This window comes from Zootermopsis nevadensis, unplaced genomic scaffold (genome assembly GCF_977971745.1).
Source record: "Zootermopsis nevadensis isolate Lab colony 2312 unplaced genomic scaffold, Znev_1.0 Znev_ptg000016l, whole genome shotgun sequence".
NCBI classification, from domain to species: Eukaryota; Metazoa; Arthropoda; class Insecta; order Blattodea; family Termopsidae; genus Zootermopsis; species Zootermopsis nevadensis.
In genome coordinates this window covers 4925979-4950232 of record NW_028259148.1, presented here as the reverse complement: position 1 = coordinate 4950232, position 24254 = coordinate 4925979, and the positions used below count along the sequence as shown (strand labels likewise).

The 24254-nt window shown below is 37.3% G+C and overlaps 2 protein-coding genes across 2 annotated transcripts; one reads left to right on the top strand and one right to left on the bottom strand.

The window, feature by feature from the left end:
• Window positions 1-96: 96 nt before the first annotated feature.
• On the bottom strand, window positions 97-6556 carry LOC110836811 (uncharacterized). The gene is made up of 6 exons (XM_022078415.2): window positions 6175-6556; window positions 5940-6061; window positions 5137-5352; window positions 3731-3872; window positions 2509-2623; window positions 97-1896 (listed from the first exon to the last, which is right to left on the bottom strand). Exons 2-6 carry the CDS (start codon window positions 6049-6051, stop codon window positions 1705-1707), a joined length of 777 nt encoding a protein of 258 aa, XP_021934107.1. The 5' UTR covers window positions 6052-6061; window positions 6175-6556; the 3' UTR covers window positions 97-1704.
• Window positions 6557-8698: 2142 nt separating this feature from the next.
• Window positions 8699-24250, top strand: LOC110836815 (uncharacterized). The gene is made up of 13 exons (XM_087349416.1): window positions 8699-9011; window positions 13721-13850; window positions 15105-15184; window positions 15576-15835; window positions 16390-17138; window positions 17476-17732; window positions 18402-18524; window positions 19039-19296; window positions 20006-20341; window positions 21118-21327; window positions 21581-21826; window positions 22765-22879; window positions 23641-24250. Exons 1-13 carry the CDS (start codon window positions 8957-8959, stop codon window positions 23816-23818), a joined length of 2997 nt encoding a protein of 998 aa, XP_087205542.1. The 5' UTR covers window positions 8699-8956; the 3' UTR covers window positions 23819-24250.
• Window positions 24251-24254: the final 4 nt, after the last annotated feature.

Here is a 24254-nt window from a genome sequence, read left to right as displayed (position 1 = left end):
TATTCCTAGACTATGGTGTGCAGTTGCTCATTCATGACATTTTGTGGTATAAGTAGTGAGATCCAGTTTCCTTTTCTCATGAAAATCACACCAGGATTCCAGCATGAAGAAGTCACCATTTATTTCATACATACAATACAAATTTAGAAGATAGGACAGAAGAAAAAGAACACATATTTGCAGTGACATAGTTGGAAGGTACTTGTGCTATATTTTAGTATTTTTATTCTGCATGTTATTATTCAGTTGTAATAAACTTTCCCATCCTTTGGCCTTAAACATACATTGCACAAGGCCCTTGGTTTGTCACTGCTTTTCATGACAAGACAATCACAATTTTATATAATTATGTTCAATCCCACCTCAAAAAAGACTAATGTGAAAAAATTGAATATCTTATCTAAAATAACTTCGTTTTTATAGCTTAGCAGAAAAAGTGATTACTTACACATTACATTTTTATAATCTTTGTAGCCTTGAACGTTACAACTTAAATTAAATGACTAGCAAATTGACTTGCACATACAGCAAACACAGTTTGTGTGTGCCTATTATATTATATTATATACTATTTGAACAATAAATAGTTTATAAATTATTTTATATAAAATACTACAAAATCTAGTAATGTAAGTTTATCATTAATGAACATCCATGTTTGATGCACAAAGTATGGAAGAGTGAAACACAGAAGGAACTAGTGGCAGTTCATAAGTTACCTGTAACTTGTGAATTTATTTTTGGTCTAGTGTTTCAGTCCTCCATTTCAGTCTGTTATGAAAGTGCCCTGAAATTCTAGTAACAGGTTTTAGTAATGGTGACTGAATTCATAAAAACGTTTTCATTACATGTTTCAGAAATATGACAGTAAGAGTTTGAAATGCATAGGAAAACTAAGATAAAAGACTGTGATATGCTGGGAGAGTTGAAATAGTTGTTCACCACAGAGTAACAAAAAAATTACTTTCATCACTGAATTTTAAGAAACACCAGAGTTGCCAGCTCCTGCAGTAAGTGAATCTTTAACCTCAAGCCCTTGGTGGGTTAGATGTAACTGATCTTTGGATTAGTAATTTATATTAACTCAGATCAGTGCTTAGATCTGTGTGTGGTGGTACATGGTGCAGTGAATATCTTTCCACAAATTGATAATATTGAACTTTAAATTGGAATGTTTTCTTTTTATTCAACAAGATGGTCTCAGCTGCATTTTGAGGTTAGTATTTGAGTAGTCTTACAAGCCACATTTTAAACCATTGTATTGGAAGAGTTGATTTAGTTCTGAAGCTCACTATAAATCTTAATCCAGTCTCACTAGATTCCTCTTTTTCTCTTCAGAGGTGTAGAGAATTAAAAACTGCCAGCCAGACATTAACACCAAAGTTTAATGAGTATAATTATATGCCATTATAATGTATGACCATCTGGATCCCATGTAAGCAGTGATACGTGATCAGTAAAGGTTAAGAACAGTGTTCATTTCATCAATTTTTTTTATGTATTCCACAAACTATATTGATGAACTAAAATGCATTAGTATTAATATTTAGTTACTGGTTATTCTTTCTCTATATGATTATAAATTGTTTGTGCACTTCTCATATTGAGTGCTTAAACACTGAACAAACAATTTATAACAAAATGTTGATGTTATGGTTATAAATATAAGGAGGTGGCAACCCTGTAGTGTTTGTCACTGTTAATTCATCCAGGCAGTCCCAGGTTTTCCTCGTATTCTGGTGGCTCAGTTTTGATCTTCACTTCTACTTGACTCAACAGATGGCTGTAATCCAAGATTCCAGCTGAATCATTAGGGTCAAAATCTGGATCAGCCTTGATGTCTTGCCTCAGTTCATCTGGACTGAGTCGTCTTGAAACCATTTTACTCCACCGATCCTTAAAACACACCGAAACAGGTAAAGCCTACCTTTCTTTGAATGGTTTCTATGTTTAGATCTTTACACCAACACAGAGGTAACTAGAAAAGTTTTGAGACGTGGGTAATGTAACAATGGCAGTGTTAAATGTTGATGTTGGTCAACACTTATGCCTGACATGGGTTCTTGATGTATACAAACAATTGAGTAACTGCATACAGTTGTTGACACTCCCATATTAATTGTGACATTGTTTCATTTGAAACATAGCATCATTTAAGAAGTTGCCAATTGATATGCTAAAAGCATGAGAAAGGATATTTTTATATTAAAGAGATAACTTGTGTTAGTAAACTTTCACTAAATCATTTGTTAGATTGATTATGTTTACTGAAGTAATAAATTTATATGAAGAGTTTAGGATTAAAGAAGTGATCCGTGTTATTTGTTTCTGATCTTAAGATGGTGTCCATTGTATTGTTAAATGCTTTTATGTTTATTAATTTATATCATAGTGTGAATTCATATATTTGAAGGACAGTACATTATTTTTATTTCTGCTTGGTTTACACTGACTATATCAAGGGGTTCTGTGATAAGAGGTGAAAAGTGAATTATGTTTATAACATACCTTAATATTGTAGTGGAAGAGATTGTTGTTACCGCGTTCTTTCTGTAAACTGTGGTGTTGATGATTCCCTCTGCAGTTGCAATGTTTGCAACAAGATCGACAGCCCTTCTTCTGTCTGGAACAATACGGATGGGCGTCTTCGTAAACATTATATAGGAGGATGGGTGGGCCCCAGAGCCACTCTCGGTAGAGTGGCAAAGGAAAGGTTCCTGCTCTGGTCAAGAATAGAATCTAACTAATCAAATATCTATCTTTTTATATAATGGACAAGTGTGGGTTCATGGTCATTTTTTAAATTCACTATTAAACTGAAGGCAGTTTAGATACATAACCATATTTTTTCAACATAATTTTTATTCATTCACTCTTACCTGTTTTCTTATTAACAAAACAAATGAGTGACTTGCAATCAAATATATATTCTTCCCACAAGTTTCACCAAAATATGTGAACATATGTTTAAGATTTTTTCTTCTTCTCTACTTATACAGTTATCTATCAGAAACTGATTGTTGACAGAAAATGTATAATCATATGGCTTTAACTTTGATTAATAAATGCAACGTGTAGCTTATGACTGCGTCGTCTATGTGGTAGCCCAAAGGCCACACCTGTCCTCAGGCCATTTGTAACCAGGCCCATGGAATTATTCATTAATTTGTTCCTCGATACTACAAGCTTATTTATTTCCTTTCCTCTGAAGGATTTGGAAAAAAAAGTGAATCTTATCTTGTCTGCTGCTTTACGTACAAGTACCACACATGCTGTTGACTTCTGAGTTAGATACAAACTGTTGCAATAACTAATTTAAAATAATTATAAATAAGCTTCATTAAATTTTATGAATGCTGGCTGTTAGTTTTGAACATTAGTGTCAGGAGGGGTTTCTCGGCACCTCGAGATCCAACAGGAAAACTATTATTTGTCAAAGGGAAGAAAAAAGGTGGGCCAACCTGGCCTAGTGTATGTGTTGAAATTTATCTGATTGATTGGTTGGTTGGTGAAAATTTTTTTAAATCACTATTTTTAGTTATTATAACCTCAAACATATCTGTTGAATTATTAAAAGATTTGCAAGAAACAAGCTAACCATGCTACGATATGCTTACTGCTTGCTATCTTCCCATCATTTGTGAGTAATTTTCAAATAATTTCATGCCAGAGATTAAAACATTGATCTGAAGCTGCGTTTGGTTTAATGGTTAGGTTTCACGTAATTTACCTGTGTTTCTTAGGAGAATCTTGACGGTGAAAGTTTTTCATATGCTTGTTGTAGTCACTCTCATCCAGATAAATGCAAGAACAAGCATCGCATCGCATGCAATCCTCAAGACGGATCTTTGTCAGGCCAATGAACTTCTTATCTGTAAATAATGGACTACAATGAAACCTGCTCAGATATCCTCGATTATAGACACTTCTTCAAAAATTCTTTATATGAATAATGCATTTATAGAATTACTTTCTGCTTTCCTTGTTCCCATTAGAAAGTTTCTGACTGCTGATTACTAACTTGGTGTTCCACCATATCGTCATATCTTCATATTTCTATCTAAGGTTAACATCAAAAATAAAATTTTGCACAATTACTTAATAAGGTTTAGTAACCAGTAAGTAATGGCCGATGGAAATTTGTTCTTACACATAATCAGAAGACAGTATCTGTCTGTTCATCCATTGGTTTTATATCTGAAACTTCTCATTATATTTTGTTTGTATTTAGTATTGAGGATCTATGCTAAAAATTGTTATGCAGATTTCATTTTGATTTTTATCAATTTAATAAAAAATTACTTTATATGGAGCACAAATCAAAGCTCATAATTAAAGAGAAACAGCTTCTCACATAAAATAAATGTAACACAAAATATATAGTATCTTGTTAATATTTGTTTTAATATGGATTGTATTTAAGGAAGAACAATGCAAACTAATAATAACTACTCAGTGTTACACAGCGAGATACATTTTGCAAGAGTATTTTTTTATCTGTAATAAATAATTATCAAGATGTGGCATATTTAATTACAATAAATATGCCTGTTTAATTTTATTATAAAAAATTGTAGATCTGATATGGTTTACAAAAGAATTTATAATTTTGTATTTCATTATTATTTAATTATATCTTTAATTTAATTGCAATACTGTTTGAACCAAAATTTCTTGCTGGTCGAGTTTAGCCTGGAAACTGAAATTAAGACTTTGTTCTCGATAGTTTCTCTGCAATTTGAAGTATCTTGGCTGAGGGTGGCAGATTTTTCTTATTTTCTGTGCGTTAATACTGAATAACTCTTTAGTGATTTTTGCTTAACATGTGGACAAAACTTTGGATGGATTTTTGTATATCCAATTAGTCCACACATTTATTGGCTGATCACAAATTAAGCCATAATAATTATGTTTTCAGTTTTTTGACAGTGTTTTTAATCTGTTTTGATTTGGCTTTGTGATTTATATAATTAAATGTTTCCTGGGACCATGTGGAATTGGGTTCTTGTTCCTACCACCATTTTGAAATCTCATTCATACTAAAATGTAGTAAAATGGAGAGTGAATTTGCATGGTTCAGAAAAGGTTTAAATTTTTGAGATGGGGCAAGCCAACAGTATGTAGTTCTTGTCTTACTTGGTGGACTACACTGTAGTCGTTCATTGTTGGTCTGTGTGTAGCTCATCTTCTTACTGAGCTGTCCGCTGATTTCTGTTTCACTCTTAACAGAATCCTTCTCTTCGTGACTAGTTTTCAGATGTAAGCCGTCATTTGACTCATGGACCCGTAAATGAAGCTGTAGGATTTGTTGATGTCCAAAATGTTTCTCACATCGTGGACACTGAAATCGTTCTGAAAGCAATCACACAATGCTTTTTTTAATTTAATTTAATTTAATTTTAATTTTTTAAATTTAATTTAATTTTAATTTTTTAAATTTAATTTTGGTTTTAATTGTCATAGACAATTAAATAAGTGGTTTAATAACTACGATACAATACATAGATAACATATGAGATAAAATATTAGTACTAAGTGAAAACAATAAGAAACCAGAAAAAACTTACAAAATATGGACAAAATGAAATATTTTAAATATTATAATTTTTTTGATTCCACTGTTCCTTTGTTAAGTTGTTAACCACCAGCAAAAACTAATAACAAACACTAAGGGGGGATAGTAATAATAATAATAACAATAAAAACGACAACTGCAATGATAACAATGGTTCTGAATTTCTAAAAATGTCTTACCTGCTGTGTTATTGGCCTAGAATTGTTGTTTCATTCACTGATAACTATGTTTACTAATTGGTACACAGAACTAGTAAATAATTTAATTGTTTTCAAAAATAAATAGAAATCGTGTTCTGAAAAGGGGGCAGGGAGCTGTGAGATTAAATAAATCAGTTATGTGATCAGTTATGAATAATTTTTACCTTTCGTTTCTCCCTGTGCAACTTTAGAATTTTTATCTTGGTCATCTTCGCACTGGAATTCGATTTTGTTAGGAATACCGGCTGAAACATCCGTTTTGCCGCCGATAGCCATAATTCCATACCTAAAAGTATTAAATACCGGTAGCATTAATCTCACTTTAATTTTTCCGTATCAGTCTATGAATGAGCTACATGGTTCCAGTAATGGACTAAAGCACGCATTTAAGCAACTTACCAGTTCGAATTAATTAAGAGATAACACAGGCTCTGCTCCTCGTTACTAGGCAACCTCAACGACACGCGTCACTTTCTCCCCCCTTTCTTAAAATCGATCAGTAATCCAAACAGTCCTCTGACATCATCGTGCAAGTACTACTTTGAGGTAACGAACAGAGATTGGAAACTTTTGCCCCTGTTACTTCGATAATCCTGCCTCACGCACAAACATGCTAACTATTTTTAGACCCCCGGTGGGAGATCGCATTTCGCTCTATTTCCTAAAACGTCTGGAAGCTCTGGCTTACAAAACCGATTATTAAACATCGCTCCTGTAATATTTTAAAGTCTGAATTTTATATTCTCGAAAGCATTCGCTGATGCACGCCAGCACGAGCCATAACTAGCATATGGTAGGTTCTGAGATCAGCTGTTGTTCCCCTCCAAAGGGAACACCTGGCTTCAAGGGTTTTTGTCACAGTGGGGGGATGCCAGACGCCAGACACCGGCCCTGCTCACATCAGCCAGAGAATGAACGCTACCGACGTTAAAATCTAGTCTGCGTAATTCATTGGTTATGCTTCTATCCGTTATATTTTCTATTCGTATCGAAAGCGTGTTAAGAAAAGCTACATTTTAGAACGTGGATTAAAACGTTTGGATTATGAATGCTTATAGATCCTTAAATCCATTATGTTTCTTTAATCAGCAGTGCTGTTGACAAATAATACCTCACAACAACTTTCCTTTCTCTTGTAATTCTTTACAAAAACTTTTTTTTATCATTTTAAGCATCCATTTAATGCAAGTTTGAAAGTGTAAAATGCTGAAGTTATCAGATGTAATTATGGTGAAACCAGAGTAATCATGCCAGGGGTCGGAAAGACGAGAAATCTTGGAATATCTCACAGTCCCAGACCTAGTTGCAAGTGGTCTTGGGCCGGATGTGACCCGCGGGCTGCCAGTTATACCACGATGATCTTAGCCATAGAATTAAAAAAATCCGAACTGGAATTTTAAAGCTGGCGTGGGCTCAAGCACCACTCGATTCAGCAAGAATTCCGTTTACTAACCATATAATGCTTGCTCGTTTACATTAGAACATTTCTGAACAATCTGGCCACCATAATTGAAGGAGAGACTTCATGCAGAAGCAATCCGAATGTCATTATCGAATGGTTGGTACTCCTGCTTCGTATTTGGAACATCCCAGACCGGATATCCTGACTGCGGTTTTCGTGGTTTTCCTCAGTTCCTCAAGGAATATTCCGGGATAAGTTGGCCACGACCGCTTCCTTCAATATCCTTCCTAATTCATTATTTATTAATAATTCTACTACTCGACGTTGTTCGCCTAACAGTCTGAGCTACAAAATAGGTCGTTACACCACAAAGTGCAGTGATTCGTACTTCGGTTCAGTGTTAGAACGTGGCCTTCAGTTATTGTTTGTACACCCTTCAGTAAAGCACCTGATTGTCTTTTGTTTCCACGTATGATTTTATTTTATGAAAATGTCGCTTTTAAAGTTAACAAACATTCTTTGCGACTTTGTGAAAGAATTCTGTATTACTGCACGATCTTCATTTGGAGTTGGCAATTATTTGTCCTCGAGGGAGGGGTGTGTGGCCATTTTAAAGTGACCTCGAGCCGGGAAGCCTCGCTAGAAATATCATCTCTTAACAAGTTATTAATCATTATTAGAAGTGTTTCAGGACCTCCGTACGTGCATGTTTTTCAGTTTTTCAATTTTTGTTAATTTAATTATTTATTAATCTATTTGGATTACAGAATGTTCCCTATACTCTTATTATTTATGGAAACGTATAAATTGACATAAAAGTAATTTTATTAGCGATGTCTGAACATAATCGCGGATCTAACTAATGATTTTCGCGGCCCGCGTTTAGCCTCGGAATGTAATTTTTCTGCCCCTGATCTCAAGTTCTGGAGGCATTTATGTATTAAAAGTACAGATTATTTTGTAAGAGATGTTTATAATGTTTGGATTTTATTAAAACCCCGTTATTTTTGCTTCCTACCAGGCAAGTTAAAAGTTAGTAAGTAAGTAAACCGAGATTAAACCTTACTTGGTTGCAAAATCTGCTAACAGTTCGTTACATCTGACATTGAACGACGCCGAGTTCTTAGTCACAATTCAAATAACAAATTCCTTTCTGAGGTATCCCACAAAAGCATAATTCTGTATTAGACTTTATGGCATTAAATTATTACGGAAAACGCAAATAGATAAGTCTACAGACATCAGCCAAGATAAAGATTGCATTTGCAACAGGAATTGAAATTTTAAGATGACGAGCAACTCAGATACTCTTGCATGGGCTATTCCTCTTGCTAGCAGAGGGTAGACTGTCTATCCATGAAGGTCCAACGCTGTCATCCTCGCATTGGAAAATATAAATAACTTCTGGTGCAAGGAATGAATCTCCGAGGTTGGTCAATACAGTTCGAGATTCGGCCGTCAGAAGCCGCCGGAAGCTAGTATCTGTATACTTTATTTGCATGCAATTCATATTCGGTTCTTTTGTCCTAGTTCCCATTTCGTGCGCTGCTTAACCAGGTGTAGCGCGCTACATAATTTCTTGTTCAGTGCAATACGAATTTGATACCGACTTTGTATACATTGTGTTCTGAGATGTGTCGAATAAACACGAAAATAAGAGGATATACGTGAAATGTGTGTCATCACAAAATGTTTGCTGCATTTTTTTAAATGACGAAGTGACGTGATTTTAAGGTTGGGTTCTTTCCGTTTCTAAACATCGAAGCCGTGTGTTGCACGATGTGGCATTTTGTCATATTAGTTGCTGCTTTGCTAGTCTTCACCAACCACCAAGGTAAGTTTTGTTAGTAAACAATACTCTTTTCTATAGAAGGTCGTGTCTCTTGTTGAAAATTCGCTGTTCTCTCAAGCATTATTAACAACTTTATAATAATTTATGGGGATGGGAGTTTAACCAGTCCCCTTCCAGGAAGAACACGACACTGCAGAAGTAAGTGGAGATATTTTTCAACCCCGTGTTATTAAAGATTTAAAAAAAAATCTTTTTAAAACATGTTTCTTGCGAGTGTAGGCCTATTTCTCAGACACCGTGCATCACACTCTACCAATTGAACAATGTTTTATGACCAGCTGATCTTTGTAATGGTGAAAGGTTGTGTTTTGTTTGAGGTGCGGACTGAATTCTCAAATAATATTTACTCGAGCTTCGGCGTCAAATCGATAACTGATGCAAATCTGTGTTGTAAATAGAATACTTGTACATTATTTTGGAGGTATTAAACTGTAAACAAACGTGAGTGCATTCGACTGAAACAAATCGCTCTAACTAACTAGATGGCTTACGGAACTCGAAGGTTCATCACCGAATTAACCAAAGTCCTCCACCGCACCCTGTCCTGGGCCAACAAAATCCACTCTCCTTCAACTCCTATCTCTCATAGATCCCGCCTGAGATTATCCTCCCATCTACGTCTAGGTCTCCCTAGCGGTCTCTTCCGCGAAACAAATTTTCCCAGTCCACAGGCAATTAATTTACTGGCTGCTAATAATTTGTACTGAAACTTTTGGTGTCCTATGAAATTAATTTAAACTCAGATTCTGCGCTGTCAGGCCCATCAGACACGACGCGCGAAATAGCAGCCCGAAGCACACAGCTCACGAATCGGAAGTGTCCGCACTCGGAGAGAGGAATGGTGAAGGAATTGCATTGTGTTCTGCCTCAACTCATTTAGCGTTTATTTGCACACCTCAGACGTTTGCTTGGCTTCAGTCGGGCTAATAAGATCAGTTTTCTTGTTAGCAAATAGGCGGTAGTTTTTAACTGAAGCGAAAGAATCATGTAAATAAGTGATGTCTGTGTAACAAATTCTGAAAAATTTAAAAATATTTAGGATTCTGTAGGGTTTTGCCCGCGGTGTGATACAATAGGGTTTTGGGTTTTGGGGTTTAGTCCATCGTCCAAGGTACAACGTTTCGAAAATCAGATCCGTCTTCGTCTACAAGTACATGGAGCAGGGACACATAATCTGTTGGCTCCCATAGAAACAGCTCGTCTCAACCCCACAGAATCTAATAGAGTGGTATTCAACCTGGGGTACGCGTGCCCACGGGGGTACGCGAAGACATCTTAGGGAGTACGTGAATTTTTTTAAAAAAAAAATTATTTTATGATAAACACTGAATAATCAGTAATGTAATTTATTTAATTTATTTTAGATGTAGATTATATACTACGTATAACTTGAATTATACACCAACAACTTTGGGGGTACAAAGTTGAAGAGAAATTATATCTGGGGGTACGCGAACAAAAAAGGTTGAATACCACTGATCTAATAGCACCTACCACACCCCGCGTGAACATGGTATAATCCAATTTTCTCGTGCAGAATTGCGTATGTTGTCGACACGGTCAAGAAATGTCCCTCCTTTCCGAATCTTCAATACCGTGTTCACTTGGCTTCCTAAGGACTCCTTCCCATGAAGTCTGTTGATTGCATTAAGATTAGCAGCAACCCGACCGAAGGCTGACTTCATCGGGCAGTCCAGCTGCGTTTCGTGCAAGGGAAATCGTTTGACAGGATTTGCTCCGTGCTCTGAGCAGGTCACACGCTGGGAATGCCATAGAGTGTACTCACAATCCGGTTTTGTGAAGATAAAGTTATTATTCTGTCGTATCCAGTGGCAGCCCATGGTTGGGCGGTAACCAAGACAAAATACGGATGACGCATTTATTTGGAATATTAAACTGGAAGTGGATCTTCTCTGCAGACGTGAGAATCTCAAATCCTACTACGCTATTTACCTTCATAAAAGTAATTGAAATCGAATCAATGGCGGAGCTCGAAGCCAATTGTCTCACTGTCCACGAGGGTTATCAAACTATCTAACTCCTTTTTATGCCATGCTCTTCTTACGACGCAATTATTGGCCTGTAATGGCGTTCCAGAAGTCACGGTGGTGGTCTAGCGGTTAGAACGCTGGCCTTGTAATCCTGGGGTCTCGGGTTCGATTCCCGGCGGTGCCCGAATTTATAACTTGTGTTGGGCAAGGCCGTGGTCTAGGCAACACGGAGTTTTCCTCCGTGGCATCCCAACAATTACTCCATTCACACACAGAAGAAGGCAATGGCAAACCACTTCTGGATCATCTGCCAAGAACGTATATGAACAGGTCCCAGTCCGAGAAAAGGATGGAAGGATCCTGTTCATATGGACCTGTCCTCAGACAGAACACTAAATAAATAAATATAATGGCGTTCCATGTAGAATATTAGCTGCTAGCATTAGGTTTGTAATTTGACCAAGAAGGAAATTAATGGAAGCTTTGGGGGGGGGGGGGGTATTTGTTACGTCATCTGATTCAGACTGTTGTGGTCGTGACGTTTGCTGTGGGACGGAAGAGGACCTTAAATATGGTTGTCCTTATAAGGAGGATCTGTAGTAGGAGGTTAAAGGTTGACAACGCTGAATGTAACGAAGTGGAGACTGGTTCACAGAGATCAGTGGCGGAACTAAGGTGATGAGGTGACCGAGGCTGTTGCCCTGGAAGGAGAATAAGACAAATAACAACAAAGAAGAAGATTTACCAACGAAGGCAAAATTTTATTATCTTTCTCCTTGCAGTCAGAGCACTTGAAGACAAAAGCTGTACTCAGTGTGTGTGGAATGTTCTGGAAAAAGTGAAGACAGTAAAAGTTAATTTCAATTTAATCTGTCACTAATGGTAACGGAACGGACGGCTGATGTCTAATAGCGCCCTGGTCTGCTCTATTCTTCGTAGTTGCCACACAGCCCACTTACTATTGCAGCTTATTAACGAGTACCCTGAATTTGGATCTCCCGGGTCAGTGGCAGTAAAGTACCAGCAGGTTATGCTAATGACGGAGACACACAGCCTGACCACACCCCTATCTGCCAGTGGTGGATTCGGTGTTGGGTGTCTCAGTTTCATTAACAATTGGATGAAAATACACGTTCATCGAGTTGCCTTGAAGTAAAACTTTAAATTTCTTAACCTACGTGTAATTGTCTTTCGGAAACTGATTATTGCAATACTTACTTGAATACTTGACTTGAACGACCCGTTCTTCAAGTGCCTGAGCACTGCGGGTCCCAACTTTTCGTTGGCTCGATCTATAGACATTTTTGTAGGACTCCTTGGATGAGGGATCGGCCCGTCGCGAGGCCTCTACCTGTACACAGGACAGCACTACATAGAAAAACGCGGACGAGTGGGATTCAAACCCACGGTCCCAGCGACCAAGCGGCACAAGGCCCACGCCTCGGACCGCGCGGGATTATTGCCATAATAACATATAATTATCTCTGCATTTGCCTGGAGGGACTGAGAAAAGCCTCGGCAAACCTCAGTCAGGATAACCGATCACCGGGGCTTTCGAAATTCTTCCCAGGACTGTGACGTTCGGTCTTAATTTCAAAAGAAGCTTGGAAGTGAAACTAGAGTTGGCGTTTATGATATTTTAACGTCACTCATTTGACCCACGATGATCGGAATCTAACCAAAGAGCTACAGCTTCATGGAAGAACTGGACCAGCATGCTGTGCGTCAGAGGGAAATGTCGTTAAAATTCCGTCGTTTGTGTTGGTAGATTCTTGGCCAGACTCACTGCAGCGAGACAGATCTGTTAGGTTAGTCGCAAAGGGCAACATTCTAATATAATACGGGTCTAAGCCCTTTGAATGTCACTGTCTTGTGTCGGGTCTGTATAACGTGCTTAGTCGCCTGTGTCCAGACTGTGTGGCCCACCCAGCCTCCTGTTTCATGGGGTTAAAGCGGCAAGAGCACGAGGCTGATAACTGTATTCCATCCAATGATGTATTGTGGGTAAAATGCTTTCACAGCTGAAAGACGAATGGGGAAGTGGACATATAGCTCCACGAATTTTTAACCAGAGTGGACAACTTCACTCCTCGGCCGCTTTAGTTCGGAATAAAGAACTCCTTTACCCATTTGATAAGAGGCTGGGAAGACCCCAGAATTGGTCTGGGTGTAGGAAAGGGGAAAATCCTGCACTGATTAGCCTGTAGTAATTCTTGGCTCCTTGAAATGTTTTCATGCCCGAACAAAAAATGTTTTCTATTGCATAAATGCGATATTAAAAGGCAGGTTTCGCCTTGCAAATAAAGGTAATTGTAGAGTGTTCATGACAGTTTTGGTGTGTAACTTCCCAATACACACATTGTGTAATTGTTTTTCATCTGTTAAACTTTGCATAAAATTAGATAGATTTCTGCAGTAGGTCTCATTTTATTTGTGTGCTGATGAAATCTTTCAAAATCATTTACTTTCGTAATCTAAAGGTTGGCTTATAAAGTGAGGCTTCACGATGGTCAGAAACGTATAATGTGTTGATGCGTTGGATTTATCCAGAATAATTTTTTTAATTTTTTTTATTGTATTTAATTTTCTGTGTGAATTTAATTTTTACATTCACACTAAACATAATTGCACAGGACATCAGTGTGGATGTTTATTCCATAATTATTAATGATACAAGTGATATTTCATATTTTATTGCAGGTGGTTGTTGGTTGAATGTGCCATTCTCTGCAGTGCGTCACCTGAGGCAGCTGAAAGTGGCTGACATTTCATCTGAGGGCGCTCCGGATAGAGTTACTATTAGCACCAGGTCTTACAGGCCCCTGTTCAGGTGAGTCTTACTACAAATTATTACAGAAACATTATAAATCTTCAGGGTTGAAGATGGAGCCTTCATGTTTATTCAAAACTTTAGGATCTACCTGCAGGTCCACACAATGTTACTACCGAGAAGACCAATCCAACATGTAGTTAGTTCCTCACTGTGTATTTAATTTTTCTTTGGTCCAGATATTTACCTGAATACTTTGTCTTGAAGAAGTTCTAATTTATGTTCTTTTCTCAAAGAAAGAAACTGCATTTTACACTTTTGTAGAATAAATGGCAGAATTGTTTTGTACTTACCTGTCCCGAACTTCATTGTTCTGAAAGCTAGTTCACTGGAATTTTAAAAATGTGAAATATTATATTTTAATTTTTGTAAACATTTTTACATTCTTGGGAAAGATAATGTGAAGTACAGGTTAGGTAATATGAGTATTTCTGCTGACAGTACTGGAAGAATTTGTATACCACACAAATTGTAATTTTCTATGCAGAGACGTGTGGTTACTAAATATAATAGACTGAGCAGTCCTAATGTCAAAGATGATCTCATTCATGAATGGAACTCGTGAAACTCACTCCACATGATGACGTAATTCTACACCTCTGCAACCTCCAAACCAGTTGCCTGCTAGGTGCAATAAATTTATTACAATTACCATCTGTCATGCCCTTCCTGCTTTGTGTGTCGTTCTAGAGGGTGTGTAAGTATTGTAGAAAGGGTTATTTATAACTTTCTATGAAGTAATGTGTGTTCCATTCTCTATTAAATATCACACCAACTGTTTTCATAAAGTGTGGAACTCCATCTTTGGTCCTAAGGATGTTTGAGAACAGGATGCTGTGGAAAATATATGGACATAATAGACAGGATGTAATAGGATAATGAAGAAAATTACATAAATAGTGCAGTGGTCTATTATTTGTGCTGTTTACTACGTGTTATTTGGGTGAATGGGATGGGTGGGTCATGTAGAATGCCTGCAAGACTTGAGAAATAAATGCAAAATATATTTGGAAATCTGAAGGAGGAGACCACTTGGAAGACCTAGACGTAGATGGGAAGGTAACTTTGTAGGCTAACTTTTCAGCCTAAATGTTAACATTAAGAATAAAACTTGGACAAAAATTATGCATAAGAAAACAAAATTTACAAATTTTGTGAAATAATAATAGTTCCTAGGACTGAAAGTTGGTGATGTATTTGTCACTGGATTTGTAGCATAGAATTCCATGAAACCTTATCATTTATTTATTTCAGTTGGGATCTGCCTACGGCAGCACCTGTCAGGTCCACCACGTATCATAACCACCAGAGGGGCTCCGTGAATGGTTTTGGTGGTGAGTGAACACAGGATGTAATTATGCCTAGATTTATTATAGATAACAAATTTCTCAACATTTGTCATTTTACGGCCATTTTTATTTCTCAGACATTGTAATAGATCTCCAATTTGAATATACCTCAAATTACCCTATCAGGTCCCTATTTGTGAATTGACTGTTTTTTGTATTTTGAATTAACTAAGACTGAAAACTTCCAGTATTTCTGATGGCACAATAAAAATGAAGTGTCCAGAAATTTTGGAATATTATGTTGAATAATATTGGTTATAATTAACTCTGTGATGCACGTAACATTTTGAAAAGCTGATGGTCACTCAACTATTTGAGATATTCCCCAGTTTTTATTGGAACTTAAAAATTCTTTGGTCCTTGTGATATGTTTCAGTTTCATACAATGAAACTAAAAGGCAAGGAAGAAGAAAATTATGGAAAAATAAGAAAGATAACTTGATTAGAGAAGAGGACCAAAGTGCTTCTTGGCATTATTCAGATACAAACAATTCAGCTACTGCTTTGTCAATGTCATTGACAGCAGATCACATCGGTGTGCCTGGCACGTGGTTGACAAGAGAAGAGAAACGAAAGCATAGGAAGAAGATGAAGAATGAGAGAGATAAGATGCTTCGTGTTGGATGGAAAGAGAAGGTAAGTTACAATTAAACTTTGTGTTTAGTGTTTGTGTTCTTCATTAAAATCCTCTGCTGTTAACACGCCACATTTTAAAACCTAATCGCATTGTTGTTCTTATATAGGTACAGCTTAGTCATGGCATTGATGGCTGCTAAAACCATCACTGCCATGACCAACTGATAAGGGATGGAGGACCACGCCTTATCAGTTGGCCATGACTATTTATCCAAGGGTATACTGTGTTGTTCTGTGCTGTGGTGACGAGTGACCCACTTAACAATTAATAACATTTAAGGAAATGTATATAATTCGTGAGTTGGCAGCAGTGTCTCCGTACATATGTGGCAACTTCTTCTGTTTACTTAAGTGCCTGTAGAATAACAGGCACTTCAGGTATAGTGGATGGTGCAATGCTGGTATAGATAATGTTTCATAAATAGAAAATTAATTGTGTCCTAGATACTTTTCTTTTAAAATTTTTGTAATGTGTTTTTCTTCTCATAGGAAAGTACAGCTGTTAAGTGTAACTGATCATTGAATAGATTAAAATTTTTGTTTCTGTTTTGCAGGTGACAAAGAAGAAGAAAAAATCAAAGAAATTTAAAGATGAAGTGATTAAGAAAGAAAGGAAGAGGAAAAAGAAGAAACAGAGAGAGAAAAGTATGAGCAAGAGACTGGAGATGAAAAGGAAGAAAGAGCATGGATCAAATAATTTTCATCCTGTTGCTTCAACCTCAGGCATAACATCAAAAAGTAGATCCATGAATAGATCAGAACAGAATCTTCTTCCAGAAATACCTTCATCTAGTGAAATCGCTATTGACACAATGTCAGGGAGGTACAAGAAAAGGGTTCAAGCGAATGGGCTGGAAGTCATAGAGAATAATGATAATAATTTGGAGTCTGTGAATAATGAAATTAATGAAGCGGAATTGTCTGCAAAATTTCATCCTATATTACACACTTCAGAAAATACCAAAGATCTGAAACCACACCTGGAAGGACCAATGAATAATAATAAAATACCTTTACTTCAAATCAAAGAAGATACAACACTGATAGAATATGATAAAATGCGTAAATTTGGTATTACAGGAAAGGAGAGTAAAAGCGAAAGAGAGAAAATATTACCTGAAGTGTCTTCAGTTTCAACCAACTTCAAACATGATGCTGAAGTGAGAGGAAAAAATAATGTAGACTCAAACTCTTATGCAGTGTTTGAACTCGGTAACAGTTCAGATAAAGGTGATTTGTCATGTATCAGTGGCACGTTTCTACCAGCTCCATATGTGGCAAATGCAGAAATCAAGTATGAACAGTACGTTTCATCATTACACAATTATTAAGAAGGTTAACATGGAAATAATCATTGTACTAATACAGATTGCATGAAATATAAAGTGCCAGAATGATAATAATTTGAAGTTTAGTGCGCAATATACTAGTCCTGTTAATGTTTCAGTGATGAATTTGGAATGGCTTTTGAACAGAATTCTCCTTTTCATAATTTACATAACTAATTTAATTTATTATATACATAACACATTGTCCATTTTCTTCAGAGGTTTTCTTAAAGGTAGTGTCTTAACGTTTGTCACCATCCATTAACCAATGGCCCAATTAACTGGAATCTACTGTATTTATGTTTTCTTTAGGGGGAAGTACCTGGAAGCTGAATATGAGTGTCAGAAAAACTACAAGCTGGAGCCTGTAGCTGCTCCTCGACTGTTGTGCATTGAACGCGAGTGGTTAGGGGAGCCACCACAATGTGTGTCCAACAGTAAGAGCAATGTCAGTGTACAGGCTATTCATCCTTACAGCTGCAGGTGTGACCAGTTGTGCACAGTAATTGGGAATCAGTCGGTTTGTTCCTGCTTCCGTGGCTTCAGACTGCAAGGCACCGTATGTAAAGGTATTAGCATGCAGCCTGACCTGGGGCTGTTCTTTCAGAGTATGGACTAAATTAAACTGACTCAACAGTCTAATGGTGGGCTCATGTGAATGTGGTTATTTATTTAAATTTATATGGAAGTGTTAGGAAATTATCTGGGAAAATAAAGTTTCTAATTCAATTTCTGTTTATATAAGCAAATGATAATTTAATCGCTGGTCTAAACACTGTATGATTTACAGTGTCTGTACTTCATAGTAACTTAATGCATGTAGAGGCAATGTAACTCACTCTTTTGTGCCCTGTTTAACTTACCTCAAATTGCTTACCTTCTGCTTTAAAGCAAGCCCTCACAGACATTGTTACAACATTTTCATACACATCCAAGGATTTCTTGACTTGGTAAGCTTTATCATTATTTTCTGCACTTTGTTAGCAGTTTGTTTATCTGGTGATTCATTTGGTCAGTTTACAAACCATTTTGTTCCATAAATAGCAGAAAACCTTTTAACCTACTGAGAATCTGTTGCAGCTGGTCCCTGCGCTTAGTCAGATGACTCCAGTCCAAGTTTAAATTACAGACTGGAGGGAAGAAATTTTGAGGTGTGGTTGAGAAGAACTCTTTTTGAATAATAAAATTTTGCTGTACAGAGATATGCGCTAGGCAGTTATGACTGGTTTGTGTTTCAGATGTTGATGAGTGCTCTTATTCTAATGGCGGCTGTGAAGTTTCTTGTCGTAACACACCTGGCTCATATCAATGCACCTGCCACTCTGGCTTCAGACTGTCAGCGAATGGCAAGACATGTCTAGGTAATGATGATTTTAAATTTTAAAAATCTTAGAAAGTGTTTAACCCCCTGAGGACTTCTTTAAGTGATACTCTAACTGTCCTTGCAGATTACAATTAAGTGGTAGTTCTGATTTGTATTTGTATTTCTGGAGTAAGTCGAAGTAGTTGACTACAACATGTTGGTTTCTGAGACACATACCCCTGCAATGTTTGACTTTTATTTGATTGCTAGTCACAGTATGATGTGCAAGTAAGGGCACGTGGTTTCGGTTCATGTTCTCACAGCGGCAAGTGTGAAGATGTTTGTCTTCTGGGTTGTTGTGTCATGCTGTCTGGTAGACGTTTACTGACATTTCAGAGGCTTTTGCTGAATCCATCATCAGTGCAGTGATTCTGATGATGGAGGCTTCAAGCACCTCTGAAACATCAGTAAACTTCTACCAGACAGCATGACACAACAACCCAGAAGACAAACATCTTTGTATGTTTTGAATTTATAGAATAATTTTGTATGGTCTTTGTACTCTGCTGCAGATGTAAATGAATGTTTACTGAGAAATGGACATGGTCCTTGCCAAGGGTCATGCCACAATGTGCCAGGCAGTTACACATGCAGTTGTGAGGGGATCATGGGCACTCGCTTAGCTGCAGATAACCACACCTGTCAGGATGTAGATGAGTGCACTCGCAATAATGCTGGCTGTTCGCATACTTGCCTCAATACACTTGGACGGGCTTTCTGCCTGTGTCCTCCAGGATTCATGTTGGGTACTGACTGGAAGACATGTCATGGTAAGACAAATGCATGAAGCACATGTTTTAAACGTGGGTTAAATTTAGTGTGAATTCAGGATGTCAGATGGGACAGTGGTGGCAATGAACTCGCAAACAATTATTTCTCTGTGGAAATGTGTATGCTAACAGTTACTTAGGGAAAGGGTTTTTTGTTTAAAGGGAATCATATAAATGGTTAAGAGGGTATAGTTTGTTAGTGATAGGATATCATATATAATTCTGAGAAGTCCTAGTGTGATATTATCATACTGAGTATAAATGTTCCAACTGTTCACTATATATTATTAAGCAGGATGATCTAATCAAGGAGAGATAAATGATGCATGAGCAGGCATGAGGAGATGAGAAATGCATACAAAGTTCTGATTTGGAAGCCTGAATAAAACAGACACCTCAGGAGAACTAAGCATAAAGAAATGGAAATTACTGAAATGTATTTTAAAGAACTGTGTTGTGGGGTGGGCTGCATAGGAACTGGTAGGTGCTTGTAAACCTTTGCTTCCAGGTTCCGTAAAAGGTAAGTAATTTCTTGAGTAGCGGCTGTATGACATCAGTCATAGTTTATTTAACAAACAAGGGTTTCAGACATTTGTATCAGAACTGTTTGCACATTAACTACATGCTCAAGAAGATTCTGCTAACATCTGTTGCTGTTATCCTGAGATATTTAAGTTGCTACGTACTTCAAATTTTGTCTGATTTGCAGATATTGATGAGTGTTCAGACCCAGAACTCCAGGAGGGAGATAATTGTTCTGAGGGCTGTGTCAACACACTGGGCTCATACAAGTGTGTGAACCTGAAAGATCTGACCCCTGCTGAACTGTCTCCAACAAGTACAGAGCATATAAACCCTGTATCTACCAAGATTACCTTGTGTTCTCCTGGTTTTGAAATTGGACCATCTGGCAGCTGCATGGATATAGATGAATGTGCCATAAACAATGGAGGCTGCTCCCACACCTGTCAGAACACGCTTGGAGGAGCAAACTGCCTCTGCCCTACTGGCTTCATGCTTGGAAATGACTGGAAATCTTGTAAAGGTACACAGTTTTCTTAGAATTGTAGTTTTACTTGGTGTTTTATATGGCTAAGAGACTTGGTTTCTAACGCTGAGGGAAGAACATGTGTTGGGTGCTGAGGAGATATTTGGACTTAAGGGAGAGGAAGTAACAGGGTGATGAATAAATTGACTCAAAGATGGGTGTCATAGTTTGTAATGTTGTCCAAGGATTATTAAATGATTAGTTTGATGAGGATGATGTGGGCAGAACTTGTAGAATGCTTGAGGGAGATGAGAAATTAATACAAAATTCTGGCTGGGAATACTGAAGGAAAGATTCCACTTGGGAGACCTAAGCATATATGGGAGAATGTTATTAAAATGGATTTGAAAGAAATAGATTGTGTGAGAATGGATTGGATTATCTGACTGAGAATAAGATCCAGAATTTGGCTGTCATGGCTGGTTGTTGCTAAATTTGGAGATTCTTTGTCATTTTGTTAAATACTGTTTTTCAGTTCAGGCCTTGGACTGAAGGACAGCTGACCTGACAGGTTTTCCTATGGCCTTCCTATACCTGGGTAGTGCCATTAGATAAGGCCCATCTGCTTTCATCTACACACTTTTAAATTCGTTATTGATAAATCCTCCTTCCATTAAATATTCCTTAACTTAGGCATTTCAAAAGTATCGTTAAATAAACCACTAATAAATAATTCATACAAAGTAGAAAACTGTTCTGCATGTGTTTAAAAATTGTTTGTTGCTATGATATTTCTTTTAAATTAAATGTTGTCAATTTCTGAATAACCACAGCGATGGAACTTCAACACATAAAGCAACACAACATTTCCACAGTTTGTGCACCTGGGTACATGCACACCTCTGAAGGACAATGTGAAGATGTGGATGAATGCGCTATACAAAATGGTGGCTGCATGCAGGGCTGTGTAAATATCAGGGGCAGCTACCATTGCCTCTGCGGACGTGAATTCTTTCTTGGAGCTGATGGGAAAACTTGTATTGGTAATTTGTCATCGTTTTCTTACATTGAATAGAGATAATAAATTCACTGCACACAAAATCAACATATTTGAATATCACAATCTCTTTGATCAGTGTTATTGATGACTGAGTTACAGTGACTAACATTGAAGATGTTTGTAGGCTTTGTGGATGGTACATAATGTTGAATTATTATGCCAATAAGAGGAAGGGTGAGACCAAATAACATACCAGGTTTCTTAGAAAGTTGTGCTGTGTTGTTTTCATACTGCAGAAGAACGAATGGACATTGTATGTCCACCATTGCCTACCCCACCATATGGCTATCTACATTGCACAAGGCGAGCTTTTATGGTGGCCCCAGAGTGGTGGCGAGCTCGTTGGCGTCAGAGGATCGTGAATCACGCGGGAGCAGTTTGCGAGTTGAGATGTCCACAAGGGTACAGAGTACGTGGGGAGTTCCGAAAACTTTGCGAATCAAGTGGCAGCTGGGCTGGTCCGCAGGATGGGATTTGCTTGCGTAAGTAGGTTTCTGACATCCAGTTTATGTGTTGCCTCTTTACCCACCTTTTTTTGGCATACTGAAATTTGTTAAATGAGAGAAGGGAGTGATGTCTTCAAAAGATGACAACTGAAAATTTTAAAAATATATATCTACCCCATCTGATACTTTGAAAAAGTTACTCTCTGTCATTGTATTAGTATACCTGATGTGAAATAGCATGATGTTTGGTCATGCAAGCTTGGATATTACAGATAGCTGATGAGGAAAAACAGTGCAACCCATAATAGCTTCTTTGAGTGATAGGGATGAACGAATCTGAGAAAAAATTATGTTTTATACTCAGCATTATAAATTCCATGTTATCTGATGTGCGGTATGCCATGTGAAAGTGTTTAGATAAATTTTTATCAAGAAATTAAGTATGTGTAATGCAAAGTAAAGTACTTAACTGAATATGTCTAACATTTAAAAAGACTTGAGGACATAAATGGAAGTTCTTATGCCACACCAGTATTTATCAGGATCAAGGGCATCACATGACAGGAGCATATCAACAAAATGACCGACTAACAGGAGACTGAATTAACTTTGGTTCTGCAAAATGTGCATTATTAGAATTCATCCACCTAAATATGTCTGTATCTCTGTGTAGAGCATCATCAGAATTATGCCCTTCTGGATTAACATATATCCCAGTATTGTATGTTGTTACACCAAATATCTCTGATTATGTAAATATGTTGATATGCTCTTTGCACATGATGCCCTCTGCATGGGTACATTTTTTTAATTACTATTTCACTTTTTAGGAATATATTAATGGTAGCAAGGTGTATTTAAGAATAGAAGTTTCATGTACAAATTATAAATTGATCTAGTTTGTATGAATATCTGGGAGGAGGGTGCATTTTTCTCTAAGCAGCATATTATTAGGAAAATGTTCTATGTTGCAGCGTCCCCAAAGCCAAGCATTGAATGTCCGCATAATATCAGTGTGAAGATCGAACCAGATCAGGCTACAGCATTTGTTGTCTTCCCGCAACCCACGACAGATGTTGACTGGTTCAGGTCAGTGTAACGTGATATTAATTTATTGAAAGACAGTAGGTGTAAACATGTTCTTTAATGGTGATGCTGTTGTGACAGCCCTTTCTTTCTTGTGGCCTCTTTTCTGAGAAAACTTCCAGCTTGTAACGACAGGCTTCATTGCCTGCATGGTGCATGTTTTTTATTCTGTATTTCTTATGGTGTGTCCTACATTTCCCAGGAAGTCTACCAGCTGCATAGGAACAGTTTTTGTGGTTCAAGTTATTATTTTAATTTTTTCATAAACCTTAGTACTGTAGATCCACTATCTGATGTGTTTGATTGATCCATATTTGTGTGTTTGATTTTTTCATCATACGAAAACTTGTATAATTCTCATGCCACCCATTGTGACGTGAAGTATTGGGTGTTAAGCCTCTTCAGTGTCGAAGATTATTTGCATGCGATGTTATATTCTAATGCCTTAGCATCTAGAAATGAGCATTTTCCCACATTATATCAACTGTCATCATAAAGTAAAAGGAGATTAAAACTTCCGTTTTGTACGGCTACCAGCTGGATCATAAATCCAAGGTTTAATGGTGTTGCAGTATGTTAACTGCAACACACAAGCAGCTGGACTGCATACATGTTATAATGCATAGTAAATAATGATTAACAGTAATCCTAAACTCACTGGTACCCTATACGGTGAACACGTTTGGGAGGTGCCATTGGTCTTGTAACTCAGAATTTAATAAATTCAGACAAAATACTTACTTAGGTCAGATGTTTTGGTATAGGAATGTGGTTTCCAAACCAAGCTGGGGCAAACTCCTGGAGGCTGTACTTCCTCCTGGACACTGGCCAGTGACATTCACTGCCCGCCATCCAATCTCACGCCACACAGCATCATGTACCCTAGGCATCACCGTCAGAATGTCGAGTGTATTGACAGAAGTGCCACGAGAGAAAGTTTAACAACTCTGGTGAAATGGCAGGGTATGAAGTCTGACAGTTGTCAGTGGATGAATTCTGGAATGGCCTGGATACTTATTATCAAGATTGACTAATTTATTTTGGCAAATGATTGCTGAGGTTCCTGTAACTGTTGGATGGATTCGATTTACATTCATAATCTTTATACCAAGCTAATTTTTATAGACTGTTTTTTTTTCTGTAAAATGTATGTATTTATTTCCATCTCATAAATTTTCATAAAAGAATGCATGATGGGACGGTGTCTTATCAGCTGCACCTGAAGCCTTGGCTGTGAGAGACAGATGAAAAGAATTCAGAAATGTTGTCAGTTAAATCAGGTTTCAGTTTATAAATTTTGATAATGTCGTAACAAACTGCAAAAGGTATGTTGTGTATGCAGACATATTAATGAAGATGCAGATGATTTCTTGAGAGA